At 40.5% G+C, this 21,734-nt stretch overlaps 2 protein-coding genes across 2 annotated transcripts; one reads left to right on the top strand and one right to left on the bottom strand.

The window, feature by feature from the left end:
- Window positions 1-208: 208 nt before the first annotated feature.
- LOC119884183 (germ cell-specific gene 1-like protein) lies at window positions 209-7,183 on the top strand. The gene is made up of 5 exons (XM_038694645.1): window positions 209-2,275; window positions 4,772-4,819; window positions 4,915-5,079; window positions 5,153-5,264; window positions 6,477-7,183. Exons 1-5 carry the CDS (start codon window positions 1,921-1,923, stop codon window positions 6,979-6,981), a joined length of 1,185 nt encoding a protein of 394 aa, XP_038550573.1. The 5' UTR covers window positions 209-1,920; the 3' UTR covers window positions 6,982-7,183.
- On the bottom strand, window positions 7,177-12,968 carry LOC119884172 (peripheral myelin protein 22-like). The gene is made up of 5 exons (XM_038694633.1): window positions 12,817-12,968; window positions 10,772-10,859; window positions 9,937-10,045; window positions 8,741-8,881; window positions 7,177-8,626 (listed from the first exon to the last, which is right to left on the bottom strand). Exons 2-5 carry the CDS (start codon window positions 10,847-10,849, stop codon window positions 8,463-8,465), a joined length of 492 nt encoding a protein of 163 aa, XP_038550561.1. The 5' UTR covers window positions 10,850-10,859; window positions 12,817-12,968; the 3' UTR covers window positions 7,177-8,462.
- Window positions 12,969-21,734: the final 8,766 nt, after the last annotated feature.

Genomic DNA, 21,734 nt, shown 5'->3' with positions numbered 1-21,734 from the left:
TTACACTATCAAAACCATGCCGTATTAGAAACCTGTCAATATGTATATGAATTATGAATACACTTAAAAAATGCTTCAAGTACGCTCCTCTTGTTATTTCTGAAACATATTTTTGTCACTGATAAAACCACCTTTTTCCGTTTCATCTGACATTGTTCTGCCCCAATATCTTTTCCACTTTTACCAAGCTCCCTCTCTCTTTTTTTGCACGTGTTCTCACAAAAGCTATCTCTGTCTCTATTTCTGCCACAAACACAGACACACAGGCGCGCTTCCTCTGTTCCATGTTTCTGCTTTCTGTCTTTTCAGTTTGAGCGTAACCCCATTCTCAAGACTAGTTAGGAATGCACTCTTGACTCTAGAAACTGTTGTACCAGAGCATAGATTCTGTGTTTCTGTCAATCTGTGTCTGAAAAGTGTCCCACTAAAGAATTTGACTCAAAGAAACTAGAGCAGCATCAATGGGGACAAAGAATCTTTAAACCAAAATTTCTGATTTACCTTGGGTAAAATGGTCATGGAAGATTTGAGTAGCAAAATTTAAACAGTGGCATTTATATGGTGGGGTGGAAATTTGTGCATTGGCTCCATATTGTAAATCAAGTTTTGATATATTCTGCTGCAATGGCTTACAGCAGGACATTGATTCCCAACCAGGGGTATGTAGAGAAGTGTTACATATGAAAAAATAATTACCAATTTCTATATATATAAATAAAAGACGTTAAAGCTTAATGTAAAAAAAAAAAAAGAATAATGTAATGGACCATGTAATAGTGAAATATCTAAAATTACTGGAGAAATGGTGGAATCCGTGAAAGTAATGCGTAAACAGTTGAAAAAATGTGGAGTCACTACCTCTCGGAGCCAAATATTTGCCACTGAAAATTGACGTATGGTATGGCGAAGAAATGTTGTCCAGTGTAATAGTGTGTATCAGATATATTTATTCACCATTTCAAGGTCATGTTGATTTTCACATCAAAACAGTGAGTGCTGCATGCTTTTACAGGCTGGAAAGAATTGGAAGAGGGGGCGAGTCAGTGGAGGAGAGATGAATGAAACTGATCAAAATGAGTCAAGGAATCAAAATGAAAACAGATGGAACACAGTTGTCTGTTTTGGATTTATACGGATGGATTAAAGAAGAGGAGTGTGTGTGTGTGTGTGTGTGTGTGTATGAGTGAGTGAGTGATATGCTCACAGTGGTGTTTGACCGCTGGGGTCAGATCATAAAGACTGACAGTCACACTGCTCGCAGAGGTCAGTGTGACGGCCGAAATCCACTATCACTCTCACTATCTGATTGAGTGAAAGGGAGCGCAGACGGGTGAAGGAGCTGTGCCGGATGTTTCTTTCACCTTCCACATTTAACTCCATGAGGGAACTGAGGACCGAGTACGAAGTAAGAGAGACAGAAGGAGGTGAGTGGGTTTTTCTTCTCTCCCTCCTTCGTTTAAATGCAATTCACTGCTTGACGTCAAGTGCTCAGAGGTATTTGTTTGAGCATCTGTATCCTGGAGAGGTTCCATGGTGACAGCAATTTTCCTCTATTTTCCTCTGATTTAGCCGTCAGTCTTACCACCAATTACCAGCAGTGTGCTGATTTTCTGTCACAGTCTTTTTATCCTTTAAATGTGATTAGTCATGTAAAACTGATGGCTCCCCCGCACCTTCTCTTTCAAACACCTCTCTAATCATCTCAGGCAATTGGGCAGAGCTGCTTCTTAGAAACTAATAACATGCTGGTGATATTTTTAGTGACATGCAAGAGCAGAGGTGCACCTAAAGTCAAGTAGAGGAACAATGAAAAATTTAAGACACTTATTCCCTTGTCAGACATTTAACATACAGTGCTGACATGTTACTTTTTGTTTTTTGGGTCTTGAACATTGCTATTAAGAATTTTAATATTTGCACATGCGTGTCTCCATCCGGCTATTCCTCCAGCAGCCCATGCCGTCATTTAATCCCTGCATGATGGCATTCCTGCAGCAGATGCGTTCCCCTCGCCTCTCCTTTCTCCAGACGGTCGTTTCTCTCTTCTTGGGTGGCGTGGCCCTCATGTCCTCCTACTGGTGTGTGGGGAAACAGAAGGTGCCCAAGCCACTATGTTCGGCCACCAAGCAAAGCAACTGCATCCCCGTTCCTGGCGTCTCCAACTCCTCCAACATCCAGTTCTCCTGGGAGACGGGGGATGACCGCTTTGTCTTCCCCACCTTTCATACCGGCCTGTTCATCACCTGTGAGGAGAACATCTACACAGATGCATGGGGTAAGACAGGAGGGAAATAATTAGAAACATGAAGCAGATTTAAAATATGTAGAACATGTTGTTGTAGGGCTGTTTGATGGTTTGATTTGGTGCAGGAAGAGAAAATGTATCTAAAAACGTGAATATGTGAGATAAAGTATATTCTAGTCAGCTGAAATAAAACTCCTCGCTGATTAGGTCAAAAGCCAAATTTGCTCAGGTTCTTTCAAAAGGAAATAGAGAGCGAAATAGGTCACAGGAGGAGGAATCCAGGGTGATAATGTGAATTGAGGCCTCAGGTGTGTTCGTTTCTATGTGTGTTTGAGTGAGTGTGTGTTTGGGTACGTCCTCAGCCCAAAGAGGATTATCATCAGTGTGTGTTCAGCTCACAGAGATTTAGACTTCAACAGCATGACTCAATTATGGATTAGAAAACCAGGGAGAGAAAGGTTAATAGGAATCACAAACATCGGCTGGGTTTTCACCGTCTCATTTGCAGCTGATTTGCAACTGATTTTAAGGACTGAGTTTGAATGATACTGAAGTTCAGCCAACTGATTTATGTGCTCAGTTATATAAATCAGTCCGTATTTGTAATAGTTTGGTATGTCATGGTTGGCAGTGTTGAAAGCAGACACCAAAGCAAAGTCCTCCTAACATGCCCCTGCTACAAAGCTGTACATTTCCTTCTATATGTTTTGTATTGTTTGAACTTTCATTTGTTTTTTTCTAAATATACATTTAATATACAATATGTTGAGAGCTAAAATCACTATATTAACAATGGGTCATATGACTACTTGGTGGTGAAAGGGGTCACTCTTATTTTTCAACCCACACTTAGCACCAACTCTGCTGCTCCCCACACCTCTAGTGAGCTTTATAGAGACTTTCAGCTCCTTATTTTCTGCAACCTTACATTTTTGGTTCTCTCGCACTGCTCTTGCATCGCTTGCGGCTGCAGCAGTCAGCGAGAACATTCCTCTGTACACCACCTGCTCTGTACCAAACTGCAGCCAGACAAAGTTAGCGACTAGCTCCCGTGAACAAAGTGGGGCATTTAGCAGCTGAACAGGAGTTGGTGGAGGCCAAAGACAGAGCTAAAAAGAGAGTCAGTATTGGACATTCACCAGGATGTTGCTCCGTATCTGCTGGATGGTGTACAATACAATGCAATTAGCCAAAGCACAAGCAAATAAAGAAAACATTTTCACCAACATTACTTTGGTTGTGTTTTCTTACTTTGCTATGTTTTTTCCCCTAAATGTTTTGTTGGTGAAAATGTTTTCTACATTTCCTTGTGCTTTGTCTATTTGCATCTGTTTCTTAAGTCACAGTGTGTTGAGCTTATGAGCCACTGTAATTTAGAGCCAAGTACGGTACTCTGATTATTGCAGCTGTCATGTAAACACTTGGGTAAACAAGCTGCAAAGAAGCTTAACCAACTGCAGAGACAGGTTGCTTCTATTTATTTTTCAAATGGCATTGCTAGCAGTGGAGGCAAAAACACATTTTAGGGGTGAAAACAAAAAGCATTTATGTTGAAATTAATAAGTGAAATGATATTAAAACTACCAGAAACATGCTGACAAAGTCGTGTTTTGCTCTGCTACTAAGAGTTTTCCTGTAAGCTCCATCAAGTCAGATTTCTACCTAAACAAATCTCATAATCTATTATCAGTTTACTTCCAACCATTTAAAGACAATGCAAATTGTAACCTCAGGAAACAATACAAACAAATACAGAAACACAGCGCTAAAACTTAAAGCCCAACCAAATACAATGCGATTTAGACAAAGCACAAGCAAATGGGAAAACAAGATGTTCTCACCAACTTACCATTGTTTATGTTTTCTCACTTTGCAGTGTTTTTTCCTAAATGTTGTGCATGTGATATCAAATTGTTTTGTTCATTTCCTTGTGCTTTCTGTATTTGCATCTGTTTCTTAAGTAACAGTGGGTTGAGCTTTCAGCAACACTATAATTTAGAGCCAAATACGGTACTCTGATTATTGCAGCTGTCATGTAAACACTTTGGTAAACAAGCCACAAAGAAGCTTAAACCGACTGCAGAAACAGGTTGTTTCTATTTGACTTTTTATTTTTTTAAATAACATTGCTAGCAGTGAGGGGAAAAAACACATTTGGAGGCTGACAACAAAATAGTTTCTTGATGAAATTGATAAGTGAAATGAAAAACAAGACACTCTGGCAAAGTCTCATTTTGTGGTGCTTCCTGCAGGTCCCATCATTCCAGATTTACACCAATCAAATCTTGCGATTATTTCAAGCAATGTAAACACTTTTTTGCTGTTACCTCAACCTGGTTATTCACACAGTAATTAGATTGCGGTTTTCATTTAAATAAACAATATACACTACACACTGTCACTATTGGAAATAGAGAAAAATAATAATAATTGCAAATAGCCACATTTTCTGTTAGTATAAAGCTTATTAGAAAGTTGTTGTCAGTGAGTTTATTACTGCGTTTACATTTGTCTTTTGATCTCTAGAGGAGAAGTGTCGAGGGTTTTATACTGTGACTCCAGGTTCTGAAAAAGGTAAATGGATCCATCACTTCCTCCTGCATGCTTGTTAGCACTTTGCTCATGGTAAAATCTGTCTTTGTGCTCAGCCTCTTCTCCTCACTCTGCAGCAATGCTGTGGCTGTCTCTATCACTGGAGCTCATGTATGTCGGCCTGCTGTTAATCAGCTGCACGCTGCTGTCTGTGCAGTTGTGTATCAGGGCCTGGTTCCCCTCCACGCAGCGCTGGGGGCAGCTGCTCAACTCGTTTGCTGCTGTCTTCACAGTCCTGGGAGGTAAAGATACTTATAATACAGATATAAAGAATGACCAGTATTACAAGCGTAAGTACTACTTTTGTCTTCACAGGTCTGCTTGGGATGGTGGGTCACATGATGTTCATGCAGGTGTTTCAGACCACTGCCTCAATGGGACCTGAAGACTTCAAGCCTCACAGCTATGGCTACTCCTGGGCGTTCTAGTGAGTTCATTAAACACACTGTACACTGAAATCACAGACACATGGGGCCTTGTTGAAACTGTATTGAAGAGCTGGGCACACTGATAACCTCAGTCAACTCAGCTGTTCCCTTCCAGACTTGGACTATAGTGTAATGAGGGTTTTGGTTTGGTCTGGTGGAAAGCCTTTTGTTTTCATGTCTTTCTGCTGAGTCCTTGCCTGACTAGCTTAAGTTCAATTTGAATTAGAGTGAATTTTCTTGCGCCTTCTCTGGGTCAAGCTTGCAGGGTCTGACAAACTATTCCACACCCAATTCTTTCAACTCATGTGGGACTGTAGTGCCTCCAGCGTGTCCTGCTTTGGGGTGTTCTCCTATTTGGCCATGCTGTCCTCCTTCTTCGTAGCATCATAGTTCATTTAAAATCCCAGTTTTCACAACAAATTTCGTGAATAAGGAACTCAAAATTAATTACAGAAAAGGTTCACAGAATTAACTCTAAAATGTTGTATTTGCGTGTTGGTGCTGTGAAATTGCAGGGGAAAAAATAGAGGAAAATTGATCTTGCACGAAGCTGTAAGAAAATGAATAATAGTTAATTGGAAATCTGTCCAAATACTAATCTCACTGGATAAATACAATTTCCAGACATCCCACTTGCCAAAATGTACTCTACCAGTGAATATAAAAAAAGAGGATTTTTTGAAAACTTCCGAGCATCCACGAGGTAATGTTTTTCTGTAAATACTGTATGTAGGTGTGTTTGCATACATACGTTGTATGTAAATATTGACGCTTAAAAGGATAGTTGGTTTTTTTTGAAGTGGGGCTGTTTGAGGTACTTATCCATAGTCAGTTTATTACCTGCAGTAGATGTCAGAGTGTCTTCAGTTTGGAGAAGCAGAAAGTTGTACCAGCAATCTAAACAATGTACTGCTGTGGACAGGGTCAGCAGCAAAATATATTTTAGCCACCTAAAAAACAACATCAGTTCAAGCGTACGCTATATTTAGAAAATTTCCGTTGATTTACCATGCCACCAAACAGCCATTTCCTCTGGAAGTACATTTTCTCAACCGTAGAATTCCTGCGCCTAAGCACGACTTGGCTGCACATTGTATAAAGGAAATAGCTGTTGAATACATTGCTTAGCTTCTGTGCTGGTACAGCTCTCTGCCAACAACACAACAACATGTTGTGTTGATCCCATTCTTGTTTCTCTCTGTCTCCATCAGTGCTGCCTGGTTTGCCTTTACTGTCTGCATGTCAGCCGGTGTCTCCACTCTGAACAACTACACCAAGAAGGTCCTGATGGTGGGACCCAGACGTAACTCCGGCCTTAACCCCTGCAGCTTTAACTTTCTCCTGCCACCGGCTCCTTACTACACCCCTGCCAACCCAGCCATCACCCTGGCCTGTCCCCCGTCTCCCCCCCAGATCTCCCACTTATCTCCCTACTACGACCCCCCGACAGCAACGTTACCTGCCACCACTCCGAGGCTCACGCACTCCCACTCCCTTCCTCTCCCGCACTCTGCTTCCTTCCCTCCTCCCCCCTCCCACCCTGCGCCTGGATCCCCTTTCCACCGCCTCTCTCTCCCCTCTCCATCTCCCTCGCCCACCCCGTCCGCCTCCGCCCACGTGACCCTGTCACGACACCAGGAAGACCATTACGAGCCGGAGGAGAACTACAGCCCACTTTCAACTGCTGTACATATCCAGACTGGAGTCTTTCTATGACTACAGGACCTGTGTCTATCTTGGCAACGCAGTTAAACATTTGTTAATAGTCTTGTCATATGCTCTGAATTTACATGGTCAGCCGTCCAGTCATCCAGTAAATCCAGGTAACCAGCGGTGAGCCCCTTCACTCAGTTCTAATAAAGGCAGCGAACACCTGTTAATGACAACCACAAAGTAGCCAATAGAACATAATTAAGTTGAAAATCAAGTTTTAATATTGAAAAATTAATTGTCATCCTTAATGAGAAATAATGGTAGCAAAAATAAAACAGCATTAGACATACAAAGCAATATGGGAAACAAAACATATTTACACATACATATCAAGGCGGTTGCCTTTTTGTTACACCAGGTGGAAACAGAGCTGATCTGACAAAGACGGAAAGTATATGACAGGTTGTGAAGATGTGATTTATTACTGGTACATAGTTCAGACAAGATATTTGATTAGTAAATATATCTAAAGTTTCATTTATATTGGATGAGTGTAAATCAAAATCTCTGAAATTTTGTTCTGTTTGCCGCATTTAAAATGAACCAAACAGAAATGAATTTCAAGTCGCACTAATTTGGGCTTCATTACTCTGCCCTTTTTTTTTTCTTTTTTTTTTTTTGAGCTGTCAATAAAATAATGTAGTGTAAGAATTTCTAAGGAAGCTGACAGCGATTACAGTGTTGAATACATATATGATCTGGCATTGCATTCCTACACATAAACCGGTTTGTTGTCTTCCCTAATCACAAATAATTACAAAAAAACTCAACTGCATTATATTATTGATATTATTTGATTATATCATTGCATAGTCTTATCATTAGTTCACACACACATCTACAACAGGTGACATTTCAATGCATTTTAAGACTTCAAAACGGCACAGCTTTACCCAGTACTTTGAAAATCAATGCCATTACATTGTAGTTACACTCTCTGTTTGGTGAGTGGCACATTCTACAAAGTAAAACCAGAGCATGTATTTATATATGAAACAAAAGTTGATGAACTAACAATAAAATAACACAAAAACTATCAACTAAAATAATAAACTCGCCCCTTTTTATCCAACACTCATATCCATATATAAATGTACATTACAAAAAAAAGACCACAGATTTTACTTTCAACCTTTGTTATAAGCCAGAAATAATGATCGATCTTAATTTATCATAGCATCTTCTATGCATTAGATGCCCTCAAGAAATCCAGCCCAAACTCTGGGTTGAAAATACACTCAAATACAACTGTGATTGATTGAGCTTGCCTTTTACTGCAAAAATATCCAAAACACTCCACAAAGTGTGAAACCCTGACTATCTGACAGCAGACTAAATTAAACACTAATATGTATTTGAGAGGATCAACAGGTCTGCTATATCTTGACCTGAATATACACTAGCAGCTCAAATCTGATGTCCGAAACCTATCCCATCTGGGACTAGCTGAAAGAGTATATCCAGCCAATGCTCTAGTGTCCTTCTCATGCAGTCTTCTTGCGTAGCACAAAGTAAATGATGGAGGAGATGAACGTGAGGCCAAAGGCGATCCACGCCAGGATGTAGCAGTGACCGTACCAGCCCAAAGTACCCTCATCGATGTGGAAGCGATCTGTGTAGATGGAGGCTGCGATCATGATGCACAGGCCTGGAGGGAAAGAGACATGGACATCAGTCAGGGAAGAGAATGACAGAAAGAAAGAAAAATAGGGAAGATACGGCGAGAGGGGGAACAAGGGAAAATATAAAAAAAAATACTCACTGGCTAACAGCTGAAAGATGCCAGAGACGGTGAACCTCTGTCCTTTGCTGAGGGTGAAGAGCTGAGCCACAAACACAAAGATGCCCAGGATGGAGAATATACAAGCTAGCACTGAGCTGGCCTGCACTGCCTGGAGGTAATCTGCAGGGGGAGCCAGAGAGAGGGCAACACAATGAAGATGTTGTGTGTGTGTGATGCGGGAGTATCCTCAATATGTGCTAAACTTCATAATAACATCCAGGAAAAAGTAATACGTTTGCAGTGACACTGTGTTTTTAAAAAATCTGTGTTTTTAAAAAATCTGATTCAAACGTCCCAGATATTTTAAACGGGCTGATTATAGTGACATGTAAAGCAAATTTATGTTTGGGAGGTCAATAGTTGTAATTACTGTATGACCAAAACTATACCCATCACTATACATAAGGTTCAGGAGATAAACACAAGTCATTACTTTCAGTTTCAATTTGGTCTCTTCTGCTTCTCTGTTTCTATGGCAGCATCATTCTGGCTATACTGTCTGCTAATTTGCAATGCGGACAAAATCATCTGGATGACTGCAAACCCATTGTGTGTCCCCAAGTGATTTACATGCACATGTTCTGGGAGATTGCCAGAAGAAACAGCACTGTAAAGTCAGATTGCCTCTATATGGTTTGGTAACGCAAACCATATACTTGAAGGGTTGTATTCAATGTGTATCAGACAGCTATCAAAACATTATTGTTCCAGATAATGACTCAAACATAGAGATATAAAGGTATCAATAGAAAGGCGTGTTTGATGAAAGACTTTATGGGCCGCTAAACCCATTTTCTCAATCAGATGCTTGATGCTAGAAAAAAGATTTGGATCCAAATCTGATGGCAGATGATGACACACCCACACAGCAGATTGGCTTGGAGTTTTTGAGTGTTGAGTGTAATAAATGATACCTAAAGATATCTTTGAGCATGAATATTTACTTTTTTAAAGAAATACCATACTATACCATAATAATATTTTTTATAATATATAATATTTTACAGCAGTTATTTCAGTCACTGGTGGCAGTACATGGGATGCTAAGTCGTGATGAAACATTGTAGGCAAATGTTGGTTTTACTGAGAAGTAAATATGATGATCAGTTTGTACGCATGGAAACAGGTTCTCCTCACTCTGCATCTTTGCAGAACAGGCAGTGTGTCTGGCTTACCCTGTGGGTAATTTGAGCCTTGGGGAAGATCAGTGAGGTTCCACACTCCGCCTTGCTCTGTCCACCGGCCCCACACATCAGTGGAAAGGTTGTTACCCACCCACCAGGCCTGAAGAGAAAGAAAGATTTTTACATTTCAAATCATGTTACAACATTGGTGCAGGGGTTGCATAAATACGGATAACCTTCCTGCATGCTAAAGGAAAATGAATAAATCAATACTAGCGGGAGAGAGAAAGAATGAGGAGAATTCAAAGCAGGAGTGTGTGTAAACATTGCTGCAGTGTGTGTTCACCCTGGGTTCTGACATGTATCTGGGGGAAGATAAAGGCAAAGAGGCGACAATCAGAGGGAGGAATGCACATCTGCCTGTCCCCATGGCATTTCTCAGGTCTCACCACAACTCAGGCAAGAATTTCAAACATTTACATATCTGCTGTCTGACTGACACCTTGCCTGCAGTTTAAATTCACACGCACTAAGCGGCACTGGGGGACGACACCATGGCCGGCCCACTTGTCACCCAGAAATGTCAAATATGTGTCCCTGAGAGGAACAGTGGACCCCTTAGAGAGAAGGCCTTCAGTTGATGAAAGAGAGGTGAGTGGCCAAATTACTCATCAGTCTTAAATCTTTGCTACCTGTCAGTGTGCTAGGAGAAGAACATAACTCCAACACTCAAATAGGGAGGAAGTTAGGGATTATGCTGCTGCAATCATGCCTCAAGGCTGTACGGAGTGTATGTAGGGGGCTGATAGTGCTGCACTGTACAGTTGTATGGAAATAAAACTGCAGAAATTAAAACACAGCAAAACTTAATCACAGTCTTACTTACATTGTCAATGGTGGCCACCAGGAGGAGGATGACGCCTATGATGTGAAGGGCGAAGATGCCAGCCAGGAGAATCAGCATGATGAGTGTGCTGGAGGGAGAGAGAGAGAGAGATACACAAGAGGAAACTTGTTACACCACTTTCCACCCTGTATTATGCCGGATGAATATAACTGGAGGGCTAACTCGTATTCAATCTAATAACCACACACACACACACACACAAACACACACGGAGAGAGAACAAATTAGCAGCTAATATGAGCTGAAAGAATGAAATATGCCCTATAACAAAGGCTTCAGATTTCCTGCCTGGTTTTAGAAAGGCAACCATTATTGACAGCTTTACATTCCCTAGCCCCTTACCCTAACCGTAACCTTAACCTAATTGTAACCTGAAGCCTAAAACCCTCAAAAGGAAGTCTATGAATGGTGACAAAAATTGCCCTGACAAGTCCCCATGGGTTATTGTGCATTCATTAAAGTTCCCACCGAGATATTAAAACATGAAACACACACACACACACATCTTCATAAACACAATCATTCAGAGTAGCAAAACCTGGCACCCGCTCAGGGTGTGGCTTCACAACTTCTAATTACTTTGAGTTAACAGCTAATGCACTCCAAGTGAAATGCCTCTGCATAGACAGTGAGATTATGTTCCTATCAAGCGTCAGAGAGGAGACAAATGCAGGGGTGTTGATTGATATGTGTGCAGGCAGAGAACAGTACATGAAATCAGTTGGCAAACAGAAAATGTTGGTAAAGCAGGAGTGTGAAGGAGGGAACTTCATGGCAGGCAGATGAGTTTGGGCTTGCCTTTAAACCTGCCACTCCTTAAAATAACTGTAGAGATTACCTGCTGTTCCAACGCTTAGCTGGCCCACACCCGATCCCCCTGGTTTGAAGTACTACACATTATCACACAGTGTAACCCTAAAAACTTACTCTTAACCGGTCCCTCTTAACCTGCCCTAAAATATCAGAGATTTTATCATTTGTCATTACTCTACTAACTACTCCACTTCATAGCCCACATACAGACTACTTGTATGTGGGCTATCTGTGGCTGTATTCAGTACGGAGGCTGCACTGGGTGTGATGAACAGAGGGAGAGGCACATCTGTAATGTGCTGGTTCTCTCCATGGTGAAGGAGTGGTCAAGGGCTGGGTCCACACACACGCATACACACTCATACCCGCCAACTTCCCTCTTGCTCACACGCAACCACACTCAAATACAGACACGGAGCACTGGGGGGCACAGTGATACACATGCGATCATGCTGACACCTCTTTACCAATGTTTCCCACCTTTCATCTGCTTCAGACAGCTACAATGAAGCGACAGACTGAGTTTTTAAATATTTGTATTATTTTTGCCTGAAGCTCTTAGAGCTCAAAGACAGACGTGCTCTCCAGTTGTCTTCGGCCAGATGACCAAACTTTAATGAACAACTTCTGGACGGATATAAATAACAAGTGAAGTCAAATGCTCAGCAGTTGGATGTTTTAATTTAAAACACACTGGTGCAATACTTTCATCAAATGTCTTCCAAAATCTTGCCTGAAAACAAGACGTGTCAGCTGTTGTCGCTGGGGTTTTTAGATCCGGCCAGGATGTGGCATATTTTCCATCACGCAAAATGGAACACATGTGGCTGAGGCCAGCTAGGTTAGAGAGTGTCAGAAACTAACTAACAAGCAAGCAAGAAAGTAGTTATATGCCTTTATATTTTTTAAATAAAACATTCAAACTTCAGTACAACTGCTGCCAGAAATGAACACATCTGGAAAGCATCCTCACCTGGCCAATAATGAAGCAGTCACTGTAATTCAATTGCAAAGCTACCTGTAAAGATCAACATGTATGTTTGAGGTGCACACACACATGCCTTTACATGGTTCCTCATCATTTGTTTTTCTTAAATAAAAATAGAAAAAAATCCTATTTAAAATACCACAGATTTAACATTCTGATACAGCTATAGAGACGTAAGAAACACGGCAGGATTCAAAAAGCATAAGAAGAATCTTTAACTTACTGTTTGATGGCTGTGTCTCTTCAAGTCTAATTCCTCCTGCTCTCAAGGATACTAATTTCAGACTCAGTCTAAATGCACAAACACTAGAAACTACTCGTCTGTCTACTTTTACCCTGCCTTCTTTTTAAAGTCCACACCCCAGACAAGCCCCTGGCTTGCTTGATCACATAATCTCTGACTCTTTTCCCCTCCTCCTACTCTACTCTCTGTTCCTTGTCCCACCCTCCCTTTCTGTATATTTTACACATGCCGAGAGCTAAACCAGTCACAATTTCATCAACTTTTGTGGGCAGGCAATAGATTTTCCTTATGTTTTTTTGTGTCTCATGTCTTTGTCACTCAGCTGATGGTAGTGATTTTCTCCGGGAGGGCCGCTGATGACTCACTGAGTCTGAGTGTGGGAACTCCCATAACATGTGACAATATTGACAGTGATTCTACGCATGCTACCATGGTGACAGACTGTGGCCCAGCCTAATCACAATCACATCGTTGCTGTTGTATACATAAACAAACAGTCAAACTTGGCCACATTAACACACACACAAACCGACAAGTGAAGTGTTTCTTCGTGATCACCGCCCTCTGTCTTTTCCCGCTTTTGTTACAGAGGAAGGAGTTTCAGGATGAAGGAATGTTGTTGGATGTGAGGGAAAAAGTGGTGGGGGCAAATTAGTGCAAGTCATAGCTTGTGTGAGAGAAAGAGGGAGGGGAAAAGAAGGAGGGAATAAGAATAGAGGGCGGAAAAAGGATGGAGTCAGGCAGCGAGCGATGAATGGAGGGGGGGGGGTTGTTAGAGACATTTCACACTGATGTGAGTTCATTAATTATTACTCACCATCATTGTTTTAATAGCTGGTAAAGACTGTCAAGTTCATCTGTCTCTTAAGCGGATCACATACCTTAGTTTAGTTTGAGGGACAATCTTTTCAGCCCTAAGACTTTATCCCATAATAGTATAATAACACATAATAACCTTTACCTATTAGTCATAGAGCTCATTGATTCCAAATTGTGGTTGAATTCCTGTGGCAAATCACATCAGTGGGGCAGAGGGCAAACCTCAGATCCTCATCGCTAAGCATATGTAATAATAATAAAAAAATGTTTTTAAACTGTTGTCCTCAGAGAACTAGGCCAAACGGTAGTGTCTTACTCTAGGCTTAAAGCTTTGCATGTTGTACATGTTCAGAATGGATACAGCATTTTAAAAACTAATTCACAACACAGCAAAGTAAAAGTACACAACAACAGCTTTTAACGAGATTTTATAGCTGTTGTAAAGGTTTTGGGCGGGGACATTGGTTAAGTTCAGACCATAAATAACAGGGGGGAAAGAAATTTTTGTTCAGTATTCAGCAATGTTACTTAAACTAGTAAACTAGTAGTGTAAACTAGTAAAGGCTAAATCCTCTGAAGAAAATGTACATGTGCTCACTTTTGAAAATGTGCCATTGAAACATATGAAATATCTGAAATACTGAAGTGAAAGTGACATTCGAAATGCAATTAATGAAAGTAGGTGGAATGGTAGTTAAAACTGAAGTGAGAAAGGAAGTTGAAACGTCAGTATAACTTTAAACACTAAATGAAGTGCATGAAGTGTCAGTTGAAGTGTAAGCATTAAAAGTTGAGATGTACAGTAAGTTGAAGTGTAATAACTGAAAGTAGATGGACTCTCGGTTAAAGAATGTAAAATTAAAGTGAAATTGTCATTTGACATGTAAGTGCTGAAAGCAGCTTAAGTGTTATTCGAAGAGGAAGAAATGAAAGCAGTTGGAAAGTTGGTTGACTTGAAAGGGGTCGAAGTGGTAGCAATGCAAGCAGTTGAAATGTCAGCTGGTCTGTTAGCCCTGGCAGCAGTAAAAATGTAAAACTGAAGAATCTAAAAGTAGCTGAACTGTCTTACTTGATGTATTAATTAACATGTAATAGGTAGCAATTGAAGTGTAATGACTAAAATCACTTGAAACACCATTTAAAATGTAGGTTAATGGAACAGCTGAAGTCAACTGTTTTTTAAAGATCTCTGGTCATTTCTGTGACCTACAGTGCTGAATACTGTTAATGTATCACTTACAACTGGAATTGTCCCAACTAGCTTTAAGACTGCTGTGGTTAAACCACTATTTAAGAAGCCGTACCTTGATCCAGGATCTCTCAGTAACTACTGACCAGTTTATAACCTTCCATTCTTTTTTACAAGTATTAAAATGAGCTGTGTCTCAGCAACCTTCGGCTAACCGAAGTAACAATAGCAATATTTTTTTACGTTTTCTACCTTTAGGGCCTGTCATTCCACAAAGACTGCACTGACTAAAGTAGTACATTTTGATTACCACTGATTCAAATTCCATTTTGGTACTCTATTACTGGACATCAGTGTGGCTTTTGATACCACTGATCACGGCACACTCCTAGATGGTCTCAAAAAGTACTTTGGCATCTCTGGCTTGGCTCCCGCATGGTTAAAATCGTCTGGAAGAACACAGTGTTTCTTACAATGACATTAGGTCATTATTTTCTATTGTGAAATATGGAGTACTTCAGGGCTCTGTTCTTGGCCCTCTGCTTTTCTATTCATATTTTACACCTCTTTTCCAAATTAAAGTCAGTTTTGGAATTCATTTGCACGGCTACACTGATGATACTTAGCTGTATGTGCCTGCAGGAAAGGAAATGATAATGAAATATTGAATGTTAGCATAATGTCCTGCTCCTAAATTCCGATAAAACTGAGACGTTGGCCATTGACCCAGCTTAACATAGACACCAGTTCATTAAGTAACTCTTTTGATCAGCACCTTAAAGAAATGACTGCCTTTTAAGCAACTTAAGCAACACTTAAGCAACATAGTTTTTTTTCATCTTTGTTCAGCTTTGTTTCATCAATATCGGATTACTATAATGTTTTGTTGTCACTACTACTAAAAGTCTTCAAATTGTTCAGAATGCTGCAGCTAGGATCTTAACTAAAACCAGAACATTTTTACCATATTTAACCAAATGTAGCTTCTTTTCATTGGCTCCCTATCCATGTTAGATTGGACTTTAAGCTGTTTCTCATGACTTACAAAATTGTAAATGGGCCCCTCCTTATCACTCTGATCTTACATCAAAACAGTCTGACTCTGTTGACGCCTTTAAATCTAAGCTGAGGATCTCATCTTTTTGCTTTAACTTTGAATTAGTACCTGTACCTTGTACCTGTTACCACTTTACTTCTGGCGGGTCTGTCTCAGTCTCAATGGATCTATTAAATTGCATAATGTGTATAAAAAGGTTAAAGAGGGGTTGACAAGGTTCAAAGATGGGCTACATTTTCAGAATTAGAACATTTTATCCATTCATGAATGGGAAACATAATTTAAAAAAAATGAATATTTTCATAAAAACATTTGGAAGTTTGAAAGATGAAGTTTCTTGACAAAGAATAAGCAAGTTAGAATCTCCCAAAAAGTGTCCAGAAGAACAAGGAGGAATTTGATACATTTCACACCGTTCTTGTCAAACATCAGCTTATTTTAAATTCTGACAAAATATTCTCAAGGTCACGAAAGAAAATCCAGCCTACTGTCCCTATCCAATACTCTTATGTTCTCAAACTGAAATTGTTGAGCGTTATAAATATTTGGGAATCTGGCTTTTAAGACGAATGTGGAACATCTGCCAAGCTGACTGGAGGTCAAAATTGCATTGCAATTTTTGAGTAGAAGAAATGCTTCTCTTTTGGAAGACCATTGTGCAACCTACAAATAATTCTGCTCTTGAGCATGGTGATATTGTGTATAAGAATGCCTCCTTCCACCTTAAAGCCTGCACTTTATCACAGGTGATAAATTCCTCACTAACCAATGCATCTTAATACATACAGCTATAGATATTGTAACATTGCCCGTACCACGTTTACCACAAACTGAGCTTGGAAATGCTGGTTTCAAATACTACGCTCCTCACAAATGGAATGAGCTGTGCATACTAATAAAAATCAGGCTGGAAATTCAGATACCCAGAAAGAGACAGACAAAAATACTCAAGCTGCGGACTGGGAGACTGAGGTCACTTGTTTGCTTCTGGCGAGTATAAAAATATGGCGATACAGCAACATAAGTCTGAGTCAAAGGCTCAGCAAAGTACCTGGTCAGTATCATGTGAGGCTGGCTAAGCCTCAGGTATGAGCCAGCAGGATAATAACAGGCTTCAGAAATAATTTACCTGCCAATACAGTGGCCTTGGCAGCAGAGCGTTCTTGAGTGTATACTGTAGCAAGGCTACATGCTGGTGCGGTCACAAGGTTACACACAAACACGCACACATTTGCGCGCATACGTACAAAAACACTATTGCCTGACATCTTTCTTTGAAATGAAACCAAGGCACTTTGTTGAAAGCTAAGAAGAATGCTGGGTTTTAATGTGGTTGTCATGGAAAATAACCTTTTTCATATGTAGACAGAGGGACTCAGAAAGATGGAATGCTAAACATAGCCAGCGCTGAAACTAAATGATGCCTCTGCCATGGTAACACTTCAGGTTTCTGCACCTTGTGCACATCACTGATTTCCATGACAACATTATCAAACTCCATGGAAGCCACAGCATATCCACCACCCATCTTACCACTTAATAAGGCTGACATGAAAAAGTATCCATCCACTGATGCTCAACAGTCTGAATATCAGACACCACACCTTGATCATACTAATTATCAAGCTCAGTGTACCACCCGAATCCCTATGGGTCTTTTGAAATTCTGCAGTTCAACTTTGGAATACAGATGTTTAATCTCTTAAAAATCTACACTACATCTAGCCAAAAATCTATCACTGACACAAAAAGCCACCTAAGCTGACAGACGCTTCCCTCCATGCATGTAAGGATGGTGAAAACCAACTCAGTGATACATCTTCTGCTACGGCTGCTTGTGAGACACAATCTAAAGATGATATAGAGTGTAGAAAATCACAAGAGAACGACAGACTGTGAAAAAGAGACAGGTGAGAATAGAGAATGTGGTTGGACCTGATTCTGTCCTGGGCGTGTCGACCCCACCTTGCAGGTGAGGTAAGCCAAGGTTTGTACTGTCCCATATAGTGTGATACGGCACTCCCTCCAGCATGTTCAGCACATCATAACTCGAGAGTTATTGAGTGAAACCAGCACACATGCCTGTGTAGCAAAAAATACTTTTTGCCACTTGAGTCATGCAATGGTTAGACATTTTTTCAGTTCTTGGTATATTTTAGGGAGAGGAAATGATATGAGTCATGCAGCAGTCAGCTATGATTTTCAGAGTAAAAACTCAACCACGCCACCGTCTACTGCTGCACATATCAGGGGGTGTGGCAGGAGCTTAGCCACAACATGTTTTTGAGATCCAAACACAAGTCGACAAATCACATGCCTGAGAAACTACTGAAGAAGACCAATGGGGAGCCTTGCTCAACAATCATCCCTTTGTCATGCTGCCATAACTGATCAGTACCGGAAAAACCAGAGTTGTCGGAGTCATAAAGGATCTCTTAGAACAGTTGTGATATTGTCTGATCTGTCAAGTGTTGTGTTCACAAGTATTAATAGTATTCTTCTAGTACTTTCTCAGAGGCGACTGGTACAGTGCGGTTCTATTAGCTCCAGTGCGCAGTTTACTGTGCACGCAGGTATCAAGAGCTGACTTTACTATTTAGAAATGACTGAAATGCACAGAATTGAACTATGCTACACTTTGACATTTTATTTTGTGGAAACTGAGTTATGTGGCCTGTCAAGAGGACAATTACCTTCTTAACGTCTTTAACAAGCACCCCTCTATCACAGATAACTTGTCGCATCTTCTGTCTCAAATCGGTGGCACTGAGCCTTTCATTCTTATTCACTGGTTGTTTGTAAAGTTGGCAAGGCTAGACGTTCATCTCTTTGACACATGTTAACTTAACCTGAAAAAGAGCATCAGCTAAATGCCAAAAATATGAATTAGATGTAAAAAGACATACAAGGCCTAAAGGAGGACACATCGCTATTTTTGGTTGAGTAATGCCAAAATCCTTTAATTAAGGTGTTTGTGAGGAGTCCCAGTGAGGGGGCATTTCAACACGACTGTGTGAAACAAAGCCAACAGAGCGGTGCCTACATGCCAGGGGAGTGAGTCTGACCACAGCCAAGACACTGCTGCTTTACACAATAGTAAAGCTCTCTGTCTGTGGTTGACTGTCTCACTCTGCTCATTCCTCCTCTGTCTTACACAATGTCGCACCCTGCCCCGAGATTTCTAAACTCCTATTTTAAAAGCAGCCCAGAGTGTGTATTTACAGGATTTGCAGGGGCAATTTCAAAGACTTTGGATGTGAATGTTCTTTTGAATGAGGCAGAGCAAACACAAGGCCCAGTGTCAGTGGCTTTTTGTGTTGAAACTCTCACCTCACCCCAGGCGGTTGACTAATTGGAAAAGTCAACGGTCCCTGCTCCCAGTGTCCCCAGGCTGGGTCTGACAATGAAGCTACTGCACAGACATGTCCGTGGAGGAGTGAGAAACACTTATACACACTCCCATACATTCATATATACATTCACTTCCTCATCTGTTTCCAAAGGTAGCGACACATCACTCCAGTTTCTGGAGAGGAACAGACGCATATTGTATATACATACTGCATACTTGTCATCCTTTAAGGGAGTGACACATTGCCCCAGGTACTGGAGGACAAAAGAAATATGCACACAGAGCTTCCATATTCCTTACTTCCTCAGGAGTGAGATGATTTTCCAGTAATGGTCACACTAACTCCAGTGTTCCTTCTGCTTGACGACAACTCGTTCTTTGGCGACCTCAGCCTCACTACATCAGAAAATAAGAAATAAAGTACATTTCTTTTGACATTCAAGTTGAATTGTGCGGGTTTGATTTGGGATTAGGGTTTTTTGTAAGTATTGGTATGAATGTTAATACCCATTCCAGCATTCCAGAGTTCAATACTTGGTCCACTACTTCTTTGTTTAGACATGCTTCCACTCAACCAATACAACAGCTAGCTACATGGATGACACACAACATACATCGTTAGCCCCTGAGAATCCCTACAGTTTAAATTGTTGAACCTAAATGTTGGTGCTTGCTCTTATTTAATCTTATTGCAAGTTTATTTTTTATTTAATTTCATCTCATTTCAAATTTTATTCTACCCCAGTGCCGACAGATAAATTGTGATATGAACGTGTGTGATAAACACATCTCAAAAGAATAATGGGATGAATAAGAAAACTAATATAATTTATGGATGGGCACTGAAATGTGGTATAAAATTGGTCCCGAGGCTAAAGACTGTAGTGTTTATTATCACGCTGCAGCCTCTGCCTGCTCTTTCTCTTGAGTTTATAAGGTGACTTTGCTGCTGTTAACATTACTGTTGCTGCTCTAGAAACAATAATTAGTTATATTTAAAAAACTTTATTCTAATCCTGGAGTGAATTTAAAAACAACCAGGCAGCTAATATTCACACTTCAATATTTGTTTATTAATCACAAGTCATATCGTTATCCCAATATTGAACAATGTAATGGCACATTGCAGAATTTTCCTCATAGCGTGCAGGCCTACCCTGTTTTATTATTTAGTTTTATTTGCCACTTATTAATTTTTTTATATATATAAAATTTGATGTAAAGCACTTTGAGCTGCATTTTATGTATGAAAGGTGTTATACAAATCAAGTGTATTATTATAATTATTAATATTATTATATAGTCTATAATTAAGACTATATCCTGTTCTTTATACACTTCCTTACAAAGATTTGTTTTTACATAATCTATACGTTTGGGCAAATGTAGAAAAAGGTGTTTGAATTGCTGCAGAAAACGCTACATTTCTGTTTGTCCTGAGAGTAAAATATTGAAACTAAACTTTAAGTGAAAGGGCAATTAAAATCTAATTAAGACATCAAAGAATATGCTAAACATGTAGCTAAGAGAATTTCTCTCTAAGTACTTGCATGTGCCCTGTTGGCTGCCTGCCTGTGGTTTGAATGAAAATGAGATGGGAGCAGCTTCAGAGGTTAATTATGAACCAGACATGGTGGATGTTGTACAGTAGATGTGAGCCACTGTACTTTGTGAAGGCTGCAGTACAGCTTCCAGTGGGGGGAGTATTGTGTGTGTCAGTTTTGGTGCCCTAGCCACCGTTTACATTCAACAAAAAAAGAAGTCCTCATATTTACTTGAGCCAACCTGTTTCCATGGTTACTGGCCAGGGGTTTTCATTCTTGATTCACTTCCTCACCCTGAGCGCTCTTTTAGTAGGCCTCACTCTCTTTTCTTCCCCCCTCCCTCGCTGACATGAATACATTTAACTCCAGTTTCTCCCCGCGTAATTTGTGCTCCTCCTGTTTCCTGCTCAGTACCACCCCTGCGTTCATGTCACCCCCACAATGCCTTGCTCCCTCAATGAAATCCAGACATGCACACTGTACTCTCACTCTGACTCTAAAGAAAACAACTTCTGGCTGTAGCTAGGCAACTCCAAATATGAGTCATCCCACTACCGCGCCCATCATCAACTGATCACCCCACCCCCACCACCGCCACCCTACAACATACACACTTACACACATCTTCAGAGCCTCTTCATGAAGTGTAGTTGTTCAAAGCATTCAAACTGTGGGGCTGGTTTGGTTCCAACTGTGCGTCTATGTGGTCATCTAATTCCTCGCGACATTCTTCTAACCTAGCGTTTTGTTAGTTAGAAATGGAAAGACAGCCCTTATGAGCAAAGCACTGTGAGAAAATTGCCTCAGTTGATAAAATTACAACCACAATGTGATGACTGAGTCTTATTGTCAGATAGTGGAGTTGGCAGCAAACTGATGATCTTGTTTCTTGGCTGTTTGGTTAAGTACAGTAGTTCACAGACAATATAACTAAAC

Source organism: Micropterus salmoides, unplaced genomic scaffold (genome assembly GCF_014851395.1).
Source record: "Micropterus salmoides isolate LMB-PRFRI ecotype aquatic unplaced genomic scaffold, ASM1485139v1 Ms_hic_scaffold_10, whole genome shotgun sequence".
Lineage (NCBI taxonomy): Eukaryota > Metazoa > Chordata > Actinopteri > Centrarchiformes > Centrarchidae > Micropterus > Micropterus salmoides.
The sequence above is the reverse complement of the archived record's forward strand: the minus strand, read 5'-3'. Positions and strand labels throughout refer to the sequence as shown.